The 25,232-nt window shown below is 42.0% G+C and overlaps 1 protein-coding gene across 1 annotated transcript in view; it reads right to left on the bottom strand.

Moving 5' to 3' along the window:
* Nucleotides 1-24,726, bottom strand: part of mfsd13a (major facilitator superfamily domain containing 13A) — a 31,240-nt gene extending 6,514 nt beyond the window's left edge. The window contains exons 1-8 of the mRNA XM_084079148.1: nt 24,616-24,726; nt 15,543-15,822; nt 13,776-13,858; nt 12,471-12,734; nt 10,433-10,624; nt 7,251-7,371; nt 5,561-5,657; nt 2,131-2,302 (exon numbers count right to left, since the gene is read on the bottom strand). Coding sequence (XP_083935274.1) covers nt 2,131-2,302; nt 5,561-5,657; nt 7,251-7,371; nt 10,433-10,624; nt 12,471-12,734; nt 13,776-13,858; nt 15,543-15,728 — 1,115 coding nt within the window. The 5' untranslated portion in view covers nt 15,729-15,822; nt 24,616-24,726. The remainder of the gene's footprint in view (nt 1-2,130; nt 2,303-5,560; nt 5,658-7,250; nt 7,372-10,432; nt 10,625-12,470; nt 12,735-13,775; nt 13,859-15,542; nt 15,823-24,615) is intronic.
* Nucleotides 24,727-25,232: the final 506 nt, after the last annotated feature.

Here is a 25,232-nt window from a genome sequence, read left to right on the forward strand (position 1 = left end):
TCACAACGCCTCGCGCTGCGAGGCGTTGTGAGCTTGTAGATCGGCTATCTTTGGCAAAGAGGTAAAAAAGAGCAGACCACGTAAACAACACATTTTGAATTTGAAATACAATTTTATACGATATATCCTTGGCCTGAAAACGTTGAAGACCCCTGTTATAGAGATGTGAGGGGACTTCATTTAACTGACTAAACCTTTTTGTTTTAATATTTAATGTTAAAAGAAAAAACCTCTCTCTCACACTTATGCCAGTGTGCCAGCAGTGATCACCCTCCGCTGTGCCAATGTTGGCATTGCCGTGCCTAAGGTTGCCCTCCCCTGCTGTAGGGTTTCATTGTTGAGCAGCGATATCACTACCAAGTAAATGTGGTGTGTGTGTGTGTGTGTGTGTGTGTGTGTGTGTGTGTGTGTGTAAGAGAGAGAGAAAGAGGTATCAGTGATACAGACACAATGAAAAGGTGAAAGATTAGTTATGTAACACCAAGGTGTTGAGCCAACAGCCAGCCAGAGCCAGAGGTGGAAGAACTACTCACTCAGATGTTGGACTTAAGAAAGATTGTTTTAATACTTTACTCTACCCATACGGATTGGTGGAAATAACCTTTTATTCATGAAAAATAAAGTCATGGATAGATTGAAGCTTTGAGCGGTTCATTTCTCTTGTCCAAAAAAAAACACTGTTTGTCCAAGAAGTTCAAGTTCCAGTAACAAAAGAGCACAATCTCTCCAGCCATAACTCTGCTCAAAAAGGAGCTTGTATAACATCTTGGTGTGGAAAGAAACCTTGTATGTCCAAAACTGTTTCAAATTCAGAAACAGCAAAAGTAGCAGATAGAAGCGCGTCACCAGATTGTGGATCCGCTACTTTTGATACATTTGTGTGACACTGTAGTATGATCAAGTAGGGCGGAGGTATTGCAGGTGGTCCCTGGCCATGCATTTTTGTTTTACTTTTAATAACTTACAGGAGTTCTTACTGTCGTATGTGTGATATGCAATGTGAGCTTACCATAATCACAGTAATCCTTAATCATATTCCATCATATTCAAACAAAATCACTGTATTTTATTAGATATTATATTGATATTATAGCTATTCACCACTATTGTGTGGGGTGGGTCTATGATGGACCCACCACGCACAATAGTGGTGGTCCCCAGGTTGCTCTTAGTCAGGATGGTGGTCCCTGTGTCAAAATCAGTTGAAAACCCCTATAGTAGGGCATTCATTTACGGGGGAAAAAACACAAAAAGTTAGAATATGGAGATAAGAGGTTTCCGCCCGACAGCAACGATATTGTATCTAAGTGTGTGTTCTGGTTCAGTGAGACGTTGGGCTCATTTGGCTGAGCGGGGCGGGTAGGAGGTTAGGTGGTACGTCAGCCCACCAGGGCCTCTGTAAGGAGGCCTTTGTCAAGGTGTTCAACACCTCACTGTGCTTTATGTAAGGCCTCCTTACAGAGGAACCACAGTGAAGAGGTGTTCAACACCTTGACAAAGGCCTCCTTTACTAAAGGAGGTCTTTGTTCAAGGTGAGCACCTCCTCACTGTGGCTCCTGGAAGCGAGCAGGAGATTTAACACCGTTTTACCAAGAAGTCCTTATTTACCCTGACTTATGGCTTTTTTTTCCCCCCAGGGTTGCGGAAAAAACTAACGAGTCTCGGGTTGGGTTTTTTTGTGCTCGTTTTAAAAACGCAGTGGCTATTTTGGCAAGAAATGTTTAATAAAAAAAAAAAAATATATATATATATATATATTCTTTTTGCTTTTTGCCTTTATTGATAGATTACAGTAGGAGAGGAAATGGGGAGAGAGATGCGGGGGTGACATGCAGCAAAGGTCATCAGGATCGGGAGTGGAACCTGCGACACGCTGTCAGGCTGGCATTGCAGCCTAGTGTGCCTGGACCCAGGCCTTCTTTGGCAAATCTAACAAGCCAACATTTCTTTGATGTATATACTATAATTCCCTATAATTCATTTTTTTAAATGTATTGTGTGTGTGTGTGTGTGTGTGTGTGTGTGTGTGTGTGTGTGTGTGTGTGTGTGTGTGTGTGTGTGTGTGTGTGTGTGTGTGTGTGTGTGTGAGTGTGAGGTGTGAGGTGTGAGTGTGTGTGTCTCTCTCCCTACCTGGCGATGAAGACACAGAGCAGGTAGATGTGGTCGGCCCCCGCCAGCATCATGGCCACACTAAGGCAGAGTTTGAGCATGAAGAGCCAGCGGATCACCTGGTAAACCCCGTACCGCTGGCACAGGGTCAGGAAGTACATGTTGTTGAGGTGGGGGGCGATGTACGACACCCCTGTAATGGAGACACAGTGTTTTACAGTGGTGGAAAAAAGTACTCAAATGTTTTACTTAAGTAAAAGTATCAACACTGCGATGCGGAAGTACTCTGTTACAAGTAAAAAAGTCTGGAATTCAAAATGTATTGAGTAAAAGTACCAAAGTATAGGTATCAAAATGTACTTAAAGTACCAAAAGTAAAAGTACTAAAATGTTTGAAAATAGCAGATCTACAAGCCCACAACGCGTCGCGATGCGACGCGTTGTGAGCTTGTAGATCGGCTATTTTCAAATGGCCTAGGTGTAAAATAGGGCTGAAGTGGTTAATGTATGTTTTATAATATCATAATTTATATCTGCAAAGTAACTAGTAACTAAAGTTTTCAAATAATTGTAGTGGAGTAAAAGTACAACATTTGCCTTTGAGGTGTAGTGGAGTAGAAGTAAAAAGTATAGTCAATTGGAAATACTCCAGTAAAGTAAGAGTACCTCAGACACAGTGTTACAGGAAGTACATGGTACGTAGGGCTGTGCTCAATTAATCGATACTAAAATGATCGTATGGCATTCGTATTCCTTGCCGATAATCATATCGACACAGAGGCAAAATAAATCAGCTATGGTGCGTTTGTGCCTGTCTGAGACTGAGAAGAGAATGTTTCATTTGCATTTATTAATGATTAAATCTTTTGCATTTATCCATCAAAACATTATTCATTTGTATTTGTATTTATTTCCTTGCTTTTTCTTTAAATGTTTTCAACTAAGTTTTTCAAACTGATTTGGAAACTTAACATTTTCTGACAATATATTGGTCAAAACATCATCAATCGGTGGTCTAGGACTCTGCAAAAGTAAATTTAGTAGGATACGGTCATTATTCAGAATCAACGCGTATCGGGATACATACTGTATAGCATCGTGGCCTCTGTATCGTGATACGTATCTATCGCGAGGTTGTAGGCAATACCCAGCCCTAGTGTGTACGATGCACTGGTCTCTGACACAACCTGTTAGTGTGTACGATGCACTAGTCTCTGACACAACCTGTTAGTGTGTACGATGCACTGGTCTCTGACACAACCTGTTAGTGTGTACGATGCACTGGTCTCTGACACAACCTGTTAGTGTGTACGATGCACTAGTCTCTGACACAACCTGTTAGTGTGTACGATGCACTGGTCTCTGACACAACCTGTTAGTGTGTACGATGCACTAGTCTCTGACACAACCTGTTAGTGTGTACGATGCACTGGTCTCTGACACAACCTGTTAGTGTGTACGATGCACTAGTCTCTGACACAACCTGTTAGTGTGTACGATGCACTAGTCTCTGACACAACCTGTTAGTGTGTACGATGCACTAGTCTCTGACACAACCTGTTAGTGTGTACGATGCACTGGTCTCTGACACAACCTGTTAGTGTGTACGATGCACTAGTCTCTGACACAACCTGTTAGTGTGTACGATGCACTAGTCTCTGACACAACCTGTTAGTGTGTACGATGCACTGGTCTCTGACACAACCTGTTAGTGTGTACGATGCACTAGTCTCTGACACAACCTGTTAGTGTGTACGATGCACTGGTCTCTGACACAACCTGTTAGTGTGTACGATGCACTAGTCTCTGACACAACCTGTTAGTGTGTACGATGCACTAGTCTCTGACACAACCTGTTAGTGTGTACGATGCACTAGTCTCTGACACAACCTGTTAGTGTGTACGATGCACTAGTCTCTGACACAACCTGTTAGTGTGTACGATGCACTGGTCTCTGACACAACCTGTTAGTGTGTACGATGCACTAGTCTCTGACACAACCTGTTAGTGTGTACGATGCACTAGTCTCTGACACAACCTGTTAGTGTGTACGATGCACTGGTCTCTGACACAACCTGTTAGTGTGTACAATGCACTAGTCTCTGACACAACCTGTTAGTGTGTACGATGCACTAGTCTCTGACACAACCTGTTAGTGTGTACGATGCACTAGTCTCTGACACAACCTGTTAGTGTGTACGATGCACTAGTCTCTGACACAACCTGTTAGTGTGTACGATGCACTAGTCTCTGACACAACCTGTTAGTGTGTACGATGCACTGGTCTCTGACACAACCTGTTAGTGTGTACGATGCACTAGTCTCTGACACAACCTGTTAGTGTGTACGATGCACTAGTCTCTGACACAACCTGTTAGTGTGTACGATGCACTGGTCTCTGACACAACCTGTTAGTGTGTACGATGCACTAGTCTCTGACACAACCTGTTAGTGTGTACGATGCACTAGTCTCTGACACAACCTGTTAGTGTGTACGATGCACTAGTCTCTGACACAACCTGTTAGTGTGTACGATGCACTGGTCTCTGACACAACCTGTTAGTGTGTACGATGCACTAGTCTCTGACACAACCTGTTAGTGTGTACGATGCACTAGTCTCTGACACAACCTGTTAGTGTGTACGATGCACTAGTCTCTGACACAACCTGTTAGTGTGTACGATGCACTAGTCTCTGACACAACCTGTTAGTGTGTACGATGCACTAGTCTCTGACACAACCTGTTAGTGTGTACGATGCACTAGTCTCTGACACAACCTGTTAGTGTGTACGATGCACTAGTCTCTGACACAACCTGTTAGTGTGTACGATGCACTAGTCTCTGACACAACCTGTTAGTGTGTACGATGCACTAGAGTTCTCAAATTCTGCCCCAACCCGGCCCGACGTTTTAAAAAATCTGCGAAAGTGTCTGTTTTCAAGATGTTTTGGCCATTATCTCTGGAACGGAAGGTCCAATCTTCTCAGTTAAAAACGTTCAGGACCATTGAGAACTCTATGATGCACTAGTCTTTGACACAACCTGTTAGTGTGCACGATGACCTCAGCTCGTAAAACGATGTGTGTGGTTCAGAAAAAGCTGTCATGCTGGCCAATAAAACTGGTTTTGCCAGTCATTTCTGTCAGCGTTGGTCATGTGTCTTTGTTACGGGGTGAGGTTACGTATTTACCTCCTGTCCTGCAATTCAACCACACTGGCTGGCTGAATGAATGAATAAATGAATGATAAGACATGTAAGTAAGACATGTCTGAGGTGGATCAGTTTTCAGTGTGCCCTGGTTTCTCTTCTGTCTTTTAAAAACAAAAACACATTCCTAGAAGTAGAATGGAGCCGTTATAGAGGCTGATATATATGGAAGTGTTCCAATTCATACCTAGCAGAATGGAGCCGGTAGAGGCTGATATATATGGAAGTGTTCCAGTTCCTACCTAGTAGAATGGAGCCAGTAGAAGCTGATATGCTGTCAGACAGAAGGTGTTCCAGAAACAGAGGGAAGAAGTTGCTGTTGAAGTGGCAGTGAAACACCTGCAGGGGGCGGACAAGGACAACGTTTAAGAGGAGAAACACACACACACACACACACACACACACACACACACACACACACACACACACACACACACACACACACACACACACACACACACACACACACACACACACACACACACACGAGGAACTGTCCCCAGATGTGTGACCTGAGGAGGAAGTGTCATCATCTCTGTTTCCTTGAACAGTGTTTCACAATCATTTTCATGGGTCGTGAGTAAATATCCCCTTTTTTCGTTTCCTAGAACCGTTTTCATTGTTTCAAAAGAACTTCATACAAAAAAAGGAAAAGTAAGAAGTAGTGAAAAATAGCTATTTTCACTAGTTTGGGTCCCAGAGAGATTTCTTTATCTACATTCTGTACATGACACACAACATAAATATCTTTGTAACTGAACAAACTGGTGTTGCTCCATTACTATCTTTTCTACACACTGCAGCAGTTCTCCAATTATTTTCATGTCAAGGACCCCAAATGAATATGTATTTGCCCGTGGATGGCGATTGTTAAAATGTTTTTTTCAGACCACAGAAAATCCACTGAATGTTCAAAGTAAACATTTTTTGGGTGTAATTGCGGTCATAAAACAAAACAAAATAAACCAAATTTAAAAAATAAATAAAATGAATGTCACAAAAGCTTTTAAAATAAAGCCTTTGTCAAATGGTGCTATAACTAACACTGAGGAAAAGACAGTTAGACAGAACTGGAGCTATCAGAGACTAAAATGTTGAGGTTCTCTCTGGGAGTAACAAGGATGGATAGGATCAGGAACTAGTCCAACAGAGGGACATCCGTTAGATCATTGGTTCTCAAAGTGGGGTCCGGGGACCCCCAGGGGTACTTGAGGGGATACCAGGGGGTCCCCAGCTAAATGATTTATAGGAACCAAATGGACCCTTATGGGTCTGTAACTCTGAGAGTGTACAAATGGAACCAAATGGACCGTAACAGGTCCATTTGGTTCCATTTGTACACTCTCAGAGTTAAATTAACATTGATTTTACAATATGAATTGGGGTCCCAGAGATAGAAATGCCATTAAATGGGGGTCCTTAGCCTAATGCATGTCAAACTGGGGGGGGGTCCTTAAATTAAAATGGTTGAGAATCACCTCTAGAGCCGTAAAAATCTTCTCTTATGGGGGGTCCCTGGCTTATCTTTTCAAATAGGGGTCCGCGGGCTAATAAGTGTCAATTTGGGGGTCCTTGACATGAAAAAGTTTGAGAACCACTGCGTTAGATGTTTAGGAGATAAAGCCAGAGAGGCCAGACTGAGATGGTCTACTCTGGACATGTACAGAGGAGGGATAGTGTAGAGTACATCAGTAGAAGGATGCTGAGGTTGGAACTGCCAGGCAGGAGGCCTATTAGAGGAAGACCAAAGAGGAGATGTATGGACGTAGTGAAAGAGGACATGAAGTTAGATGGTGTGAGAGAAGAGGAGGCAGAGGACAGGGTGAGATGGAGGCAGATGATTGGCTGTGGCGACCCCTGAAGGGAAACAGCCCAAAGGAAAAGAAGAAGAAGGAGAAGAGGTGTCTAAAAAATACATATATATGTATTTACCTGCACCAGGTTCATGGAGACAAACCACATGAAGTTCCTGTGCTTGGACAGCTGTCTGAGGTACTCTCCTATGGTGACGGGTCTGTCGCTCTGGGTGAGGGGAGCATGGCCCACCGTCAGCCTGGGACAGGGACAAAACACAGGGTTAGGGTGAGGGGAGCATGGCCCACCACCGCCAGCCTGGACAAATGACATCATAAACATGGACAAATGACATCATCAACTTGCGACGGGTGTTGTCCCCCTTAAAACGGGATAGTTCACCCACAAAATGACTTCGATCGTCAGCCCATGGAGAATTGAATTCATGGATATTTTTTTAGTTTTTGTCTCATTCCTAAGACAATAATTTGATGAGCGGCAGCGGTTCCGGTAGGAGACACAAAGAGTCTCCTTTGTCTCTCCTACCGGAACCACTGCATACCGGTCCGCTGGTAAATGGTATGTGGTAAATGGTGCATTTATATAGCGCTCTTATCCAAACTGCTGTACATAGATTGTGCATTACATTCACCCATTCACACACACATTCATACACCGATGGAGGAGGAAACCATGCAAGGCACCAACCTGCTCATCGGGAGCAATTAGGGGTTCAGCGTCTTGCTCAAGGACACTTCCACACTAACTCTGGGGGAGCCCCCCAGCCCGGGATCGAACAGGGAACCTTGCGGTTTCCAGTTCACTCTACCCGGCCACTCTACCCCTGAGCCACTGCCGCCCCAGGTCATCAAATTATTGGCTTAGGAATGCGACAAAAACGGGTGAACTATCTTTTAAGTAAAAGATGAACTATTTCTGAAATAAAGAACATATTTAAGTTTTTTATAATTTTTGTTTAGGGGGCAATTATAACGTATTAAGGCATATAATAAGGCTTATTAGCCAGGGATCCTTATAAGTAAATGAATGCCCTAGGCCTTTGTACAGGAGTGTCGCAAAAAAGGTACGTTGCATGTTGTACGGATGTTCACTCACTGCTCAGCCTCTGTTCTTTCACCTCCAGTTTATTTCACTTTTCCAGATGACTGTTCAGATGGGTGTATTAAACATACTGTAAGACTACCAGCGTGTTCTAACAGGCTGTTGTCAGTGTTGAATGGAGGATGGTATGTGTGGTGTGTGTGGATCAAGTCAGTGTGTCTGCTGTTAATGTGTCTGAATGACTCCATTCAGTTCTCCATTGTTTGCATTCCTTCAGTTGTGGAGAGGAAATGTACTGTAAAATGTCCATAATCAATCCAAAAAGTATTTGTTTACGGTAGTAATCGATCGGTATTCCTTCACTGTACTAAGATGAATAGTATAGTAAGTATGAATATGAATAGTTTTGCCAGGAAAACTGTAATCACTGTATTTAACCCATTCAATCCGGGAGTGCATGCTGTGTCATTTTAGATTTTTAGCTACATATAACCATTATTTTATACTTTGGGCTATTCAAAATTAGCTGATCTACAAGCTACGAGCTTGTAGATCAGCTATTGTTTTAGAAAAATTGTGAACATTTGTGAAAATCTTTGAATATATATTTTCAAAGTATTGTTTTTTTTACAAAAATCTTTGCTTTTTGGGAATTCTACAAAATGTCTTCTAAATCCTAACGGTTTGTTTTTTGAAAAAAACTTATGTTGCTATAATATCAGTGGTTTTCAAACTTTTTTCATGTAAAGGACCCCCAAAATGATATGTATTTGTCCGCGGACCCCCATCTCAAAAGATTCTGTTCCAGGGACCCCCAGAAGCAAAGATTTGAGTTAAAATTTTATATATATATATTCAAAGATTTGCACACATTTTCACGATTCTTTTTCAAAAATAGCAAATCTACAAGCTGCACTTGGTGCCGCACGATGTGTTGTGAGCTTGTAGATCAGCTAATTTCAGTGCATGACATATGCAACCAAATGGACCCGTAAGGGTCCATTTGGTTTCATTTTAAATTATTGTTAAACATCTGCATTACTTAATTAAAGAATTGTTATTTTGATCAAAGTTTGCCTGTTATCTCTCCTAATGGTACCACAGCCATATAGCATGGATGGAATTGTGGACAAAATCGTATCCAACGACAACAAAATATTCTAAGTCTTGGGTATGAGAGTCTAAATCTCATCAAACAGTGGTTCCGTGGCTCAAATGCCGAATAAATAATGGACCTTTATATGAAATGGGTTTAAAACCACTGGTTTAGACTGATGCTAGGTTCTTTCTTGGTTTACCTATGATCCTAGTTTACTGAGGCACTACACTGTCTCTCTGCATTTGATGCATGTATTTACCTTGCTACCTGTAAGTCGCTCTGGATAAAGAGCATCTGATAAATGCCTACATTGTAAATTCCTGTAAAGTCCCAGCAGCTGATTTCAACTCACTATGAGCTCCCACACACACACACACACACACACACACACACACAGACCTGCAAAGAACACGCTGCACTTACCAGATTGAAGCTAAATTAAATCTTAATTACAACTGAAGAAGATGTGCATGGCCATGTCCTATTAAGCGATTTGTGAAACAGTGTGAAAGGAACACAATTAAACAATGAACACTTAACACAATATGTAAAATGGTGATGTTTTAGTAATATTATTCCTGCTGTTCTAAAACTGCCAACCAGGTGAAGAAATCACAGATTGCTTTTATAGGAAATATCCGAGACCGGATAGGGTTTTATGGAGAATGCTTCTAAACATAATGCTAGTTTGACCACTTCAAATGCTCTGATCTTTCATCAAAAAGGATTAGAGCGAAAATAGCTGATCTCGAGTGAGAATTTGCTGATCTGCAATGCAACGCATTGAGAGCTTGTAGATCAGAAAATTTTCACTCTAGGCCAGCTATTTTCGCTCTAATCTTTTTGTGAAAAAAGATTAGAGTGAAAATTAAAGATTAAAAAGATGTGAAGAAATTTGAGTGAAAATTTGCTGATCTACTAGCTTGTAGTTCAGATAATTTCACCAAAAAAAATCTACATGCTATAAAATGGTTGATCTAGAGTGAAGATTAGCTGATCTACAAGCTCTCAATGCATGAGAGCTTGTAGATCAGCACATTTTCACTCTAGATCAACCATTTTATAGCATGTAGATAGGCTACCGATGCATGGCCTCTACAGTGATCCAAATGAGTCAAATCGGTGGTGACGACTGAGAACTTGAACCCATGAAACTCACTCTTTGAGGAGCTGTGCCTCATCGTGCCTCAGCCGCGCCTCCTTCTGGAACCTCCGCTGCAGGAGGCCTGACACCACCACGAAGCCCAGCGCCGACACGGCGGCCAGCGCCACGCAGAACAGCCGGAAGGAGAAGAAGTCCTCCTTGTCCCAGAAGGAGTAGGACAGGAAGACCGACAGCGAGCCCACCGCGCTGAAACGAAAAAAACATGGGTTATTATAGTTTAAAGCAGGGGTCTTCAACAGGGGGTCCGGGACCCCTAGGGGGTCCTCAGAGTTACTACAGGGGGTCCGCCAAATCTTTGTGTGATAGGATTTTTTTTATTTTACCTTAACTACTTGAACCCTAGCATCCCTTTTCTGAGGAGAACTTAAGCCAAAAATAGCCGATCTACAAGCTCACAACGCCTCGTTGTGAGCTTGTAGATCGGCTTTTTTTGGCAAAGAGGCTATAGGTGTAGAGGGAAAAAAGAGCAGACCACGTAAACAAAAATGTTTTAATCTGAAACACAATTTTATATGATATAGAGTGGGTCCCTGCTTCATCTCTCTCTCAGCTAGGGGGTCCTTGGCCTGAAAACGTTGAAGACCCCTGGTTTAGACATTAAGACCTGAGACCTGATTCTACAGAACGCCTTCTGAATCTGTAGTTCTCAAACTTTTTTGTGTGCCAAGGACCCCCAAAATGATATTTATTTGAACATGGACCTCCATCTGAAAATGTTTTGTGCCAAGGACCCCCAGATATATAAGAATATATATATATATATATATATATATATATATATTTATATAAAATCACACCCTGTGTGAAGTGAGTGGTGCCTTGCTTAGCTTGGCTAACATGTTCAATCAGCCCAGCTAACATGTTCAATGTTAGCTTGGCTGATGGCACTGATGTCACTTTGAAACATGTGAACAATGTTTCAAAGTGACACACCTATTTATAGGGCTCTATTTCGTCATGCGTCTCGCTAGCCAATCAAAGCACACCCTTTCAAAATATTGTCACGTGTCACGTGATGCTTGACCAATGTTAGCTTGGTGGACACACGGACATACAGACATACATACATACATACATACATACATACATACATACATACAGTACATACATACATACGGACACACAGACAAAGCCAGATATAGGAGTGGTTGCCTTCGGCACCACTCAAAAAAAACATTTTTGAGTGGCTACCTCCGGAGAGGTAGCCGATCTACAAGGTCACAAACCCGTTTGTAGACCTGTTTGAAAACTTGTAGATTGGCTATTTTAGCTATTTTTGAATGCCAGATATAGGAGTGGTTGCCTTCGGCACCACTCAAAAAAAACATTTTTGAGTGGCTACCTCCGGATACATATAGGAGTATATGTCTCCAGATACCACTCCTATATCTGGCATTCAAAAATAGCTAAAATAGCCAATCTACAAGTTTTTAAACGGGTCTACAAACGGGTTTGTGACCTTGTAGATCGGCTACTTTCACTATGTTTCTGTTTTTTGTTTTAATCTCGCCACCTGACTAACCCACATTACAAAAAAATAAAACCAACATTAAAAACAAAAAAAACTAAAACACTGCGATTCTACATGTCTCCTAAATTTCAAAAGTTTTCTGAAAAACGTATGTTTCTATATCAGTGGTGCTCAATCCTTTTCATGTCAAGGACCCCCAAAATCATATGTATTTGGCCGCGGACCCCATCTAAATATTTTGTTCCAGGGACCCCCCAGAAGCAACGATTTGAGTTAAAAATATTCACTTTAAAAAATATACATATTCAAAGTTTTGCACACATCACAATTTAAAAAAAAATAGCAGATCTACAAGCTCGTAGCGCGGCACTCGGTGCCGCGCTATGAGCTTGTATATCTGCTATTTTTGAATAGCCCAAAGTGTAAAATAATGCTTTATAACTCAAATCTAAAAATGACACAGGTCTTAATGGGTTAAAAAAAGTATCTGGCATTGACGAGACAAAAAGTCAAAACTGAATAAAAATGTAAACTAATGTAAAACTAAAGTCTAATAATAACCTGAAGAGCGAGCAGTGGAAGTTGAGGCGCGTGCGGTCGCTGTGCGTCACGGCCAGGTCGGCCAGCAGGGCGGCGTGGTTGAGGTCCACCACGGTGAGGAAGCCGTCGTACAGGCAGAGGCAGACCAGGAACTGCAGGCCGGGCCGCGCCCACGCCACCCAGAACCCCAGGAAGGACAGGGCGAAGAACGGCCCGTTCCGGGACAGAGCCCTGAGGCGCTTCAACACCACCTCCGGAGAGGTGATATGGGAGGAGCCTCCCGCTCTGTGGAGGGAGGGGTTACAGGTTGTCTTTTCAGCACTTTATCCCATTAACTCTCTGCCTGCCAAAAACGTTTATAACAGGGTTTTTTAATTTTTTTTTTATCAAAAACAAAATACAAAAAAATCTAAAATTATTCTTTATTTTTGGGGTTCATCCGTTTTTCCGTTCTTCACAAAGAACCAGGAGATAACATTTTCCAAAAAGTTGCTGCTCCATTCACTTCAATGTTAAAAAATAAACGGAGAAACAAATAACATCTTTCCTATGTTTTACCATGTAAACTGCTGGCAGAGGCTGCAAACTGTTTTAGACAACCCCTGGCAGTTTAAGAGTTAAGACCCGAGAGAGATTCTACAAATGCCTTCTAAATCAGTAGTTCTCGTTTAGTAGTTTTCGTGCCAAGCTTGTAAATGGGTACTCTCTCCCGATTGGCTGAAAATGTGCAACCCACCTGAAAATGTATTTTATGTTTATTAAAGAGCTGGAGAGACAGGCAGACTCCTGCTACTGAACAAACACTCTATAGCAATGAGTACTATCAGAATATAGAGCTTTAACCTTTTAACAAAAAATATTTTGTTTCCACTCAAATATATCACTTACCCTACCTTTAAGTTAAAGTTACACTTATTGTATTTAAATCTTAATAGTTTTCTTCTTTATAACATTATAGTTTATAGAAATCACATGAGCGCAGCGCATTCTCAAAGTTTGTGATCTAGCCTGCCATGTGTTTTATTAAGCTACTGTTTTTAACCTGGATTGGAAAAAACATCTACAAAATCAATTCCATACCGCTGTACGTTTCAGATATTCATTTTCCATAGCTTTGTTACATACGTATATACAGACACACAGGCTACAACACAATACTGTAACTAGAAGTGTTTTCAGCTTCCCTCATCTGTACTGTTCCATTTTGTCATCATCATCATCATCCTCACACACTGTAACCAAATGGAGCGTGACAAGGGATGACACATGACTGTCACGTGAGCCCAGTGCATTCTGGGAGGGAGGGAGGGAGATGGATGAACTTACTGTGGAGGAGAGCTGAGGAAGGCGCGGTCACTCAGCCAGCCGAAGAGCGGGTCATTCAGGCTGTTCCATATCAGGAACACAGTCTGTGGACAGACAGGTATAATGTTAGACAGACAGACAGACAGACAGACAGACAGACAGACAGACAGACAGCCTGGTGTTTATTCTAACACTCACATTACAGCAGAACTCCACCAGCCAACACTGAGCTTCATCAGCATTGGCTGGTGACGACCAAGGTTAGCTAATAAGTGTCCAATCTGCCAAGGCCAAACTTCTCCCACATCTACTAATCCAGGGGTCTTCAACAAGGGGTCCGGGACCCCTAGGGGGTCCTCAGAGTTACTACAGGGGGTCCGCCAAATCTGTGTGCGATAGGATTTTTTTTTTTTTACATTAACCCCTTGAACTCTAGCATCCCTTTTTCTGAGGAGAACTTTAGCCAAAAATAGCAAAAATGTATTAGTCAAAGGAATGTAAAACAACACAGTTACGTTTATAATACTTTTGTCTAAAAGGTCCGACCAAAAAAGTCCTTGCGGACTTGTTTCCGTTGGGGTCCTTGGTATTAATTTCATAGACATATCATATATAGTAGCAACCAAACAGTTCAAATCAACATAAAAATACAGAGAAAAAATGCTACTATGTACAAAAAAAAAGCATGAAAAATAAAAAATATATACAAAAAAAGGGGAGGGGGGTCGTCTGTCTACCGGGAAACTGGTACTACCTCCTCTTATGGCCTCCAGAAAGATGAGTTTTTAGGGCTGTTTTAAATGAGCCCAGCGAACTGCATTGTTTGAGGGATGGGGTTAGACTGTTCCATACCTTGGTGGCCGTGCTGTAGAAGGAGAATTTGCCCATGTTTGTTTTATGGGTGGGTGGTACCAGATTGTTGTTTATGCTCCCTCTAGTTTCGTGACTGTGGGTGTCGCTAACTTTTTGGAGGTATTTAGACAGATATGTGGGTATAGGGGGAGATCGCCTGTGGCTAGACATTTTAATGCGGTGGGACATGAAGTCTGTTCTTTAAGGTTTCAGGGTATTGAGGCAGTACTGCCCTTAAAAAGAGGTGGGGATCGTGAAAAACTTCTATTGCAACGAGAGGCATGGTGGATACACTCTCTCCAAACACCCTTAAGGTCTAAATGAAGAACTTTTACTTGGTTGTTTCTTATAGAATGTGTTGTGTTTAAAACAGACAAAGTATACCACTTTAGAGTGAAATGAGTGTATTTTTTAGAGCAATGAAATGTTGATGTGACAAATAAGTGGTTAATGCCTCTTTTTGAGTGACACTGTGTATACTTTGGTATTTAAAAATGTGTTTTGCAGTCTTTTTTACAGTCTTTTTAAAGTCTTTACCGTAATTAAATCTGGGTCTGTCTTTATGAAGGGGTACTGAGGGACTCGCACAGACAAAGGTTTTAAAACTGGTTATTTACTGCTAAACAAATGAGGATCATGATATTTTTCGTTATTTTTCTTTATATGCAGTTTTTGTTTTATGGTGACCCTCTTAAAAAAAGTGACGTTCTTATTTTGTTGTTACCCGGACCGCTCTGTGCGTGGCACCAAGGTCCCTTTATAAGTGACACAAAAACAGTGTGTTGTCATTATACGCTGAAGAAGGCCTCTGGGCCGAAACGTCCGGTTTGACGCTGTTGCTGGGGAGCTATTACCTAAATAGATAAGAGCCTAAAAGGACTTAAGTGAGTGCTGGTATTCCTTTCTGTGAGCTTTATAGGGGGAGATCAAACCTACCTCTCCCACCCAGAAGGAGACCTTGTCGATCTTGTAGACGGAGACGAAGGTCTCCACGTAGAAGAGCAGGAAGACGTTGTGGAGCAGCGAGACGAACAGAGACAGAGAGCCGTACAGCAGAGCCGTGGACAGGAAGACGCCATCGTGCCAGGAGGAGGAGGAGAACGCCCAGAACCTCCTGCCCATGTCTCCCTCCTCCTCACTGCTGCTGCTCCTCCTTCTCCTTCTCCTCCTGCTCTCTCATCCCCCGGGGTCAACAACACCACCTCCGTAACATCGTCTGGACAGAACAACAAGAACAACAACAAGAACAATGTATTACTTTAACCAGGCCTGAAGAACTACAAGCTGACATCATTTGTAGTTTTTTTTAGTTAACCCATTCAAACCGGGAATGCATCTGTGTAACCACTTTAACCGTTATTCTATACTTTGGCTATTCAAAAATAGCAGATCTACAAGCTCATAGCGCGGCACCGAGTGGCGCGCTATGAGCTTGTAGATCTGCTATTTTTGAAAAAAATCTTGAAACTTTGTGGAAATCTTTGAATATATGTCTTTTAAAGCAAACATTTGTAAAATATGTAGTTCCATGGACCCACCACAGAAGCAAAGATTTGAGTTACAAATGTTCGCATTAAAAAATATATATTCAAAGATTTGCACAAGCTCTATGAGCTTGTAGATCTGCTATCTTTGAATAGCCAAAGACATCTTAAAACGACACAGATGGGTTAACAAGGCCTAAAGAACTACAAGCTCCCATCGTTTGTAGTTTTCAGGAAAGGGAAGAAGAAGAAGAATAGAGATGGAAAGAAAGAACAAGGAAAACGAGGATGCAAGACAGGTCAGATATCTAAATATTCCTAACTATAAAAACAAACTTAATACTTAGTAGTTGTAGTATTTTGTAGTAGTAGTATTTTATTTTGGTCTTAGCAGGATAAATTCAATATATTCAACATATCATATCATATATGATTTAGACACAAAAGGTATAGGCTGAAGCCAATGGCTTATTTTGCGTAAGGTTAATATGAGCATCAAACATTTTTTTTGCACATGCATTCCATAATGCCATAGGGCTAGATCACACATGGATAAATGACATCATCATTGCTTTGCTGCGTGTCACTCCCCTTCTCTCTACCCATTTCCAGTCAACCAACCTACTGTCCTGTCAAATAAAGGCATAAAAGCCCCAAAACAAATCTTAAAAAGCTTATTAGCCAGGGATCCTTTTCAGAGTCCCAGGCTGCTGCAGTGTGTTTGAGCCACCACACAATCCCTAACTAACTAACTAGTCCCGTGGGGCAGTGCTCTGTGTCAGGCAGACCCTGCACGACGTGTACCCTCCATGGAGAGGTAGGCCAAGAAGTGAATTATCATACGTTGAGCTAAAACAAACACACAAAAGGTTGGAGAGTTGAAGGCCTGTCAGTGAACACAGGTGTTCCCCCCCACACACACACACACACACACACACACACACACACGCACACACACACACACACACACGTGTCTGAGAACAGGCCCTGCTGGTGGAGGAAAACAAACAGGTAACTGTTACTCTGCTGGCATGAAAGCCTCTAGGCTGATTCTGTTGTTTGTTTTCCAGTACGAAATAAAAACTACAGCACATTAAAAACATTGCAGGCTAGTAAGATTAAAAAAAAACAATTCATAACAATGACGAAGCAAGAAATAAATAAATGCATAAAATAGTAATACGAGGGTTGAGAGCAGCTTTATAAAAGGTGAGTTTTCAGAAGGTGATTTAACACCCTATCTTCTCGGGTACAGGAGGGAGGGCATTCCTAAAGTGTCTGACCTCTGTTTGCTAAAGCATGGTCATTGATTGTTCACCTTTTGTTTTCAAGAGGCACTGTGGTATGATGACCAATACTGTAGTCAACAGTACAGTCAATGCACGTTGACAGACAGTTGACACACCTAAATCTGAACACATACACATTATTAATTTGATTTAGCTGCAGGTCTGTATTAATAAGGTCAGCCTCATGCAGCCTGACATGTTTTACCCTGCTGTAGTTTAGAACCTCTACTGGAAAACAGCAAAATCAGCCTACAGTATATACAGGGTTATATCCACCTTTAACCCATAAAGACCTGAGGGCGATTCTTAAAAATGTTTTTTCTGGAAAAAAAAAAATCAGAAAAATGTTTTCAAGATTTTTTTTAAAAATAGCAGATATACAAGCTCATAGCGCGGCACTCGGTGCCGCGCTATGAGCTTGTATATCTGCTATTTTTGAATAGCCAAAGAAATCTAAAGTGACACGGATGCGTTCCAGGTCTTAATGGGTCAAGCCTAGTTCACACCAAAGATTTGCGACGAGACAAAACAGTTTCAAGCCAAACTTATAGCATATGATGGCGTCCGCTTGCCGGAAATAGCAGATCTACAAGCTCACAGTATCGCAAATGTGATGCTCTATGAGCTTGTAGATCTGCTATTTTTTTTCAACGAGCGACACTGGTGTACGCCGGCACATAAATGAAGCACTAGAATGTTGTAGAGAAACATGGCAGCGGTGTGAATCAGCCTATAGCTTAACACAAGCACCTACTTCACTTTATCTCTCTCCACCTCTCTCTACCCAGACTCAGGCCGTTTCCATGGTGATGATGGAAGGTATTCATTAGATCTGTAAGGAGGTGCTCTCTCTCTCTCTCTCTCTTTCATTCTCCTCTGGCCTACATCCAGCCCAGCCACGGAGCCCAGGCATGCAATGATTGCTAGGTGGGTTTAAGGTGTGTGTGTGTGTGTGTGTGTGTGTGTGTGTGTGTGTGTGTGTGTGTGTGTGTGTGTGTGTGTGTGTTTCGTCCAACCTACACCACCTTGCGTTTACAGCTAGTCTGGTCTGGTGTCTGTGTGTGTGTAATTCTAACATTATCTTGTGTGCGAGCGTGCGAGGGTGTGTGTGTACTTCTATGACTATAGTTGTGCGGGCCAAATTTGCCCCCACAAGTATTAGTACATTTTGAGAAATAAGACATCGTGGGGCAGTTTTGCTGGAGTTATAACTTAAGGCCTTCGCAGACACAAAGATCACAATTATTTTTTAAAGCATATAAATCAGTTGCCTGATTCATATGCGTAATTTAATTCAGCTTTATGCTCAGGGTTGAACGTGCCAAGAAATGGGATTCATAAAATCACTGTCCTAGAATGTTTATGGTGGGTGTGCGTGTGTGTGTGTGTGTGTGTGTGTGTGAGTGAGTGAGTAATCGTAACTTTCTCTGTGTTTGTGTGTGTTCTGGCGAGACTCCAGGTCACATCCTAACACAAAGCCAGCCCTCTCTTGACTCACAACAAGCAAGAGGGAAAACAAAGGCAAATGTTCACTTTCACACTGACTGTTTTCACTGCCGTCGTATAGGTGTCATATTTCGACCCGGATTCCCACACAGTAAAGTCATGTAAGTGTTAACAGTGAATGAACCACTTGCATCACAACGAGAGGCTATTCCATTATAAAAAAGGCAAATGATATTATTTACCTTTAAAAAATTGCTCATCTACAAGCTCACAATGTGTCGCGATGCGACGCATTGTGAGCTTGTAGATCGGCTATTTTTTAAACTTTTTAAGTGGGTAAAACTTTATGAATCCCTACCTGAAAGGCTATTAGATTACACAAGTAAATGACTGAATTAATACGATATCATTGACCTTTATGAATGACAGACAGCTCAAGAGGATATCAGGTCGATGACGGAATACATGCATACAAAAGCAATAAGGTCACTGAGTACAAAACACCATGAGATGTTTTAGCGATGGTGGAGGCGCCAGGGAGAGACGTTAACTTGGACACCACGTTATATCATGTTCACATCATCATCATCACAGCTGTCTGTTAACTCTGTTTGTGGTCCATATGTTTGTCAAAGGAAACCAGGCATACACACGTTCCACAGTCAAGAAAGAGTCAATCCTGTTAACCCATTCACGCATGCTGTGTCATTTCAGATTTTTTGCTCTCAAAAATAGCAGATCTACAAGCTTATAGCGCAGCACCGAGTGCCGTGCTATGAGCTTGCTATTTTTGGGGGAAAATCTTGAACATTTGTGCAAATCTTTGAATACATTTTTTCTTTTTTTTAACTGTGAAAATGGTTAACTCAAATCTTTGCTTCTGGGGGTTCTACAAATGTCTTCTAAATCCTAACAGTTTTTTAGGAGAAAAACAAAGTATGTTGCTATAAATTAATATCAGTGGTTCTCAAACTTTTTTCATGTCAAGGACCCCCCCAAAATGATATGTATTTGTCCGCCGACCCCATCTGAAAATATTTTGTTCCAGGGACCCCCCAGAAGCAAAGATTTGAGTTAAAAATGTATATAAGCCTATATATACAAAGATCTCCACACATCTTCACGATTTTTCAAAAATAACAAAGATCTACAAGCTAATAGTGTAGCACTCTTGCAGATCTGCTATTTTTTGAATAGCCAAAGAAATCTTAAAATGGCACCGATGGATTAATCTGTCACTGTATACTAGGGGTCTTCAATGTTTTCAGACAAGGACCCCCTAGCTGAGAGAGAGATGAAACAGGGACCCCCTCTATATTGTAAAAAGATTTAACTTTTTTTGTTTATGTGGTCTGCTCTTTTTTTCCCTCTCCACCAAACACCTCTTTGCCAAAAATAGCCGATCTACAAGCTCACAATGCCTTGCAGCAGGAGGCGTTGTGAGCTTGTAGATCTGCTATTTGGCTAAGGTTCTCCTCAGAAAAGGGATGCTAGGGTTCTAGTGGTTAAGGTAAAAAAAAATATTCATATCACACAAAGATTTGGCGGACCCCCTGTAGTAGCTCTGAGGACCCCCTAGGGGTCGCGGACCCCCTGTTGAAGACCCCTGCTATATACTGTCCGCACTTCAGCAGGCCCTGTGAAGCCTACAGATTGAGTAGTTTTACAGGGTGTTTGCGTGGCAGTACTCTTTAGGAAAGTCTCTCTCCCTGTCAGAGCACCAACAGGCTTCTTCTTACATTACACCTGTGTTCACTCACGTCCAGACACGCCATGTATAATAAATCACTCTCTCATCTTCACATAATCTCCTCCAGAGGAGAAACCCAAGGAACAGAGTACAATAAACTATGCCTCTAGGCAAAGAATGTGTTCCTATTCCTGTCTAGATCTCTTCAGTGTCTCTATGTATGCCACCTCCAACCAGTAACTTTTCATTGTTAATTCATTGTGTTTGTCGCCCCTTTTAGCTGTTGTTGGGGTACATGCTAAGTACATTTGCAAATACCTGTACCTGTAATTTGTCCTCTGCATTCACCCATCATAATAAACACACCGAGCACCACGCTATGAGCTTGTAGATATCCTATTTTAGAAAAATGTGTGCAAATCTCTGAAGATATTTTTAAAGCGAACATTTTTAACTCCAATCTATGCTTCTGGGGGTCCCTGGAACAACGTCATATTTTGAGATGGGGGTCTGAGGCCAAATACATACATTGTGGGGGTCATGAAAAAGTTGGAGCACCACTGATATAGCAACATACTGTTTAGAAATGTTTTGTTCCAGCGACCCCCAGAAGTAAGGATTTGAGTTAAAAATGATCACTTTAAACAAGTATATATATATATTCAAAGATTTGCACACATTTTCATTTTTCCCCCAAAAAAATAGCAGATCTACAAGCTCATAGCGCGGCACCGAGTCCAAAGAAATCTAAAATGACACAGATGCATTCCCGGATTTAATGGGTTAATACAGGGGGTCAGGCCTATGTTCCCTCTGCACTGTTTAGGGTCAGTGATAGTTTTTAGGGAACATAGTACTAAATTGCTGAGGGAACATAGGTATTCGCTCCCTAACCCAGCACCCAGGGAGCAGTTAGGAGTTTAAAGTGGCATTAATCCCCTGGGGCTGATTCTGTTTTCTGGGGCAGGTTAAACAGCACAGCAGATTAAAAACAAGGCAGACTAGTAAGTAACACCAGATATCTGTCAACACAGCTGAACATGGCCAGAGAGCTCTGTCCCCCAGTACACATACACACCCCTCCTTTCTCGTACAAAGGTGTCATTCACTGCTGCCGTTTTTCCTTTCTTGTCCTTTGTACATAATACATATAGTGTTTTGTATTTGTTGATGACATGTGCAGCCTGCCATGGCAGGATGCCTTATGCAGCCTGCCATGTTCTACCCTCCTGTAGTTTTGAGCCTGAACTGGTAAAAAACTAATATACAAAACCCACCGTAGGGTTTCATCCCTCTCTAATAAGTGTCTTGCTCATGGGACACTTTGACACAGACTGGGTGAGCCGAGGGTCGAACCGACGACCGCCCGATTCCCCAGACGGCCTCTCTGTCTGCGGCAGTGGCGTACCCACTGTAGAGGCAGGGCAGGCGGTCCAGCCTGCCCAACTAAGATCTCGCCTTCCCCTAGAAAACCCAAATAACCCGAAAATGTTGTCAAGCTTTGAACTGAGCAGATTGGACCTTCCGTTTCAGAGATAATGGCCAAAACATCTTGAAAACGGCCACTTTTGCCGGTTTTCGATCGCCGATTTTCGACCAGGGCGTCGGTGCACGAGAACACACACACACACACACACGTTTATATTACTATAATTGTGAGGTCCTCAACATGTTGGGACGGCACTGAAAATAGATTAACAATAGCCGAAGAATAGCAGATCTACGAGCTTGTAGATCAGCTATTTTTTGGTGTGAGACATCGCCACAGCGCTAAGCATAAGATAGGTCAAGTCTAACCCCCAAGCCCTAGACCTGACCTCTAAATGTCTAATCCTAACCCCAACCTGAATCTTTTTTGAATAGTAAACGTATCTCGACTACAAATATTTAGGACCAGGAAAATTGTCCTCACAATGTCTAGTTCTCAAATACTATTTAGCCCTCACTCACTCTCTCACACACTCTCTCTCTCTCACACACACACACACACACACACACACACACACACACACACACACACACACACACACACACACACACACACACACACACACACACACACACACACACACACACACACACACACACACACACACACACACACACACACACACACACACACTCTTGTCTACTTGGAGGTTGAGTGCTCAACAGAGCAGGACTCAGGTTTACTAAACATCAGATTAGTGTCCAGCCTCCTGACACAGAGAGACCTCAGAGGGCTTTGTTTACACCTTGTGGAGAGAGAGAGAGAGGGTTCTTGGCGAGCAGGCGAGCGAGCGGAGGTGTACGATGGCAGCCAAGGAGAGCCGGCCAGCCCGTCTCACCTCGCTTCGTCTGTCTGCACACCTGTTGTGTTGTGTGTGTTCTAAGACCTCTGGGCTCGCCGCAAGACAGACAAGGAGACAAAGAGACAGAAAGACAGAGAGTGGGACTGTGTAGGCCCTGTCAGTTATTACATAATCACCTAATTACAATTATTTGAGATGATCACAATTATTTTTGCATAATCGTCATAATCGTTTCAAAAACTGTTTGTGCATTTTCAAAAATGTTCTAAGAATAGCAGGAATAGCAGATCAACAAACTTGTTTATCAGCCATTTTTTGATTACGAAGCATTTAAGGAAAACAGAAATTAAGTTTTTATTCATGTTCCAATGCCAAAAAAACAACACACAAATAAATCGTTAATCGCAATTATTTGTGTGACAATTAATCATCAACTTAAATGTGACAGCCCTAGGACTGTGATGAGACAGACAAGGAGACCAGGAGACAGAGAGAGGGACAGACAAGGAGACGGAGATAGGGACTGTGATGAGACAGACAAGGAGACAGAGAGTGGGACTGTGGTGGGACAGACAAGGAGACAATGACATATAGAGACGGACTGTTACGTGCCCAGGCAGCCCTACTACATGGTTTGGCTGTCCATCATCACCATTATTGATGATCATTGAAGAATGATGCAAACAGACCTTCTCTCCTCTCACACACACACACACACAACACAACTTCACTCCTCACACACACACACACACACACACACACACACACACACACAAGCATCCGCTCAGTCTTTTTGGACTCTTTTCTTCAAGGTTCCAAAAGTGTGTTGAGAGAGAAGTGTGAAGCGATACATACTACCAAAGAGATCAAAGGCTGTAACATGATTCATACATCCAGACAGAGGTTAGTGATCATCACCAATGTCATGATTGTCTACTAGTTCACATGGAGATCAAATGCCTGATGATGGGGGGTCTGTGGCTAAATACATATCATTTTGGGGGTCCTTGACATGAAACATCCTCTGTACTAGACTGAACACACAGGACGGGATCACAGTCAGTCTCTGTCTGCTACAGTGAGTCATATAACCCTTAACCAACCACATCTAAGGTTTAAGGAAAGATGTCTGGACACATTACACAGTATTAAAGCACACATGGAACCAAATGGACCCTTAATGGTTCACACACTGTCAACACACAGCTTGTTGTGAGGATCGGGTCAGTGAGGTCTATAACTCTATTAGATAGATAGATAGATAGATAGATAGATAGATAGATCCCCCATTTATTGATCTGCTGATCAACATATAGCTTTGGGTTGATCGGCTCCATGCTGTCGACAGACTGGCTGCTAATATACATGTATTATATTTAATAACCCTACAGGCTGTCTGTGCTAGACAGACCCATATTTATAATGATATGACAGACAGACAGACAGACAGACAGACAGACAGACAGACAGACAGACAGACAGACAGACAGATAGATAGATAGATAGATAGATAGATCCACATGTATAAAGTATATTTAATGCACCTACAGGTTGTCTGTTCTGCTCACACAGCCTATGATGTTAGCAGTTAGCTAACAACCACAAGCTAACCTTCACTCAAAACAATAATAATAACACGCTAAACCTTCAGTCATAACAATAACAACCAATGTTATTATTATGAAAGAGCTAGAAGTTAGCATTAGCTGGTTAGCATTAAACTCCCCAGCTGGCTGGCTATGTATTATCTAATAAAGTTAGTGATCCTGATATAGATAGATTTATTGACTGAACAGATGTATGACTTACCATCAGATGAAGAGGAGACAGACAGACAGAGAGGATGAAGAACTGTTGGTTTAGTTTAACTAGCTGCTGCTAACTAGCTAACTTGTTGTCTGTCTGCTTCAGATCATGTGTGAACAAACACTGACTGAACAGCAGCAGCGTCTGGTTCACTGGGACTAGTGTTGCCAGCTTGTGCGAGAGAAACAAGCAACTGGGTCTATGAGCCCTTTAACCCGCATGTTGGCTATTTGAAGCTAACCTCGCATCACCAGTCTTTAATTTGAAGCAGATATATTTGAATCAGATCTATAAGTTCACAACGGTTGTGAACTTGTAGATCTGCTATTTTTTTTTTAAATTGACACATTTTTAACACCATTAATAAATCTGGTCAAATATTTTAAGAAGGGGGTTAGGGACAAATACATGAAAATGTTTGAGAACCACTGGTTTAGACAACATTTAGGAAACAAAACGAAATAAGCAACTGTACTTTAGAAACAAGCCCAAAAAAACGCAACTAGCAATATTTAACTTGACAGGAAAAGTCGCTTATAATATGCGGACATGGCAACACTGGGACAGCCTAGTCTTTTTTTCTTTTTTTGGGGGGACAGCCTAGTCTCCACGTTCAACGG

Source organism: Gymnoscopelus microlampas (assembly GCF_963454915.1).
Source record: "Gymnoscopelus microlampas genome assembly, chromosome: 14".
Taxonomy (NCBI): Eukaryota; Metazoa; Chordata; class Actinopteri; order Myctophiformes; family Myctophidae; genus Gymnoscopelus; species Gymnoscopelus microlampas.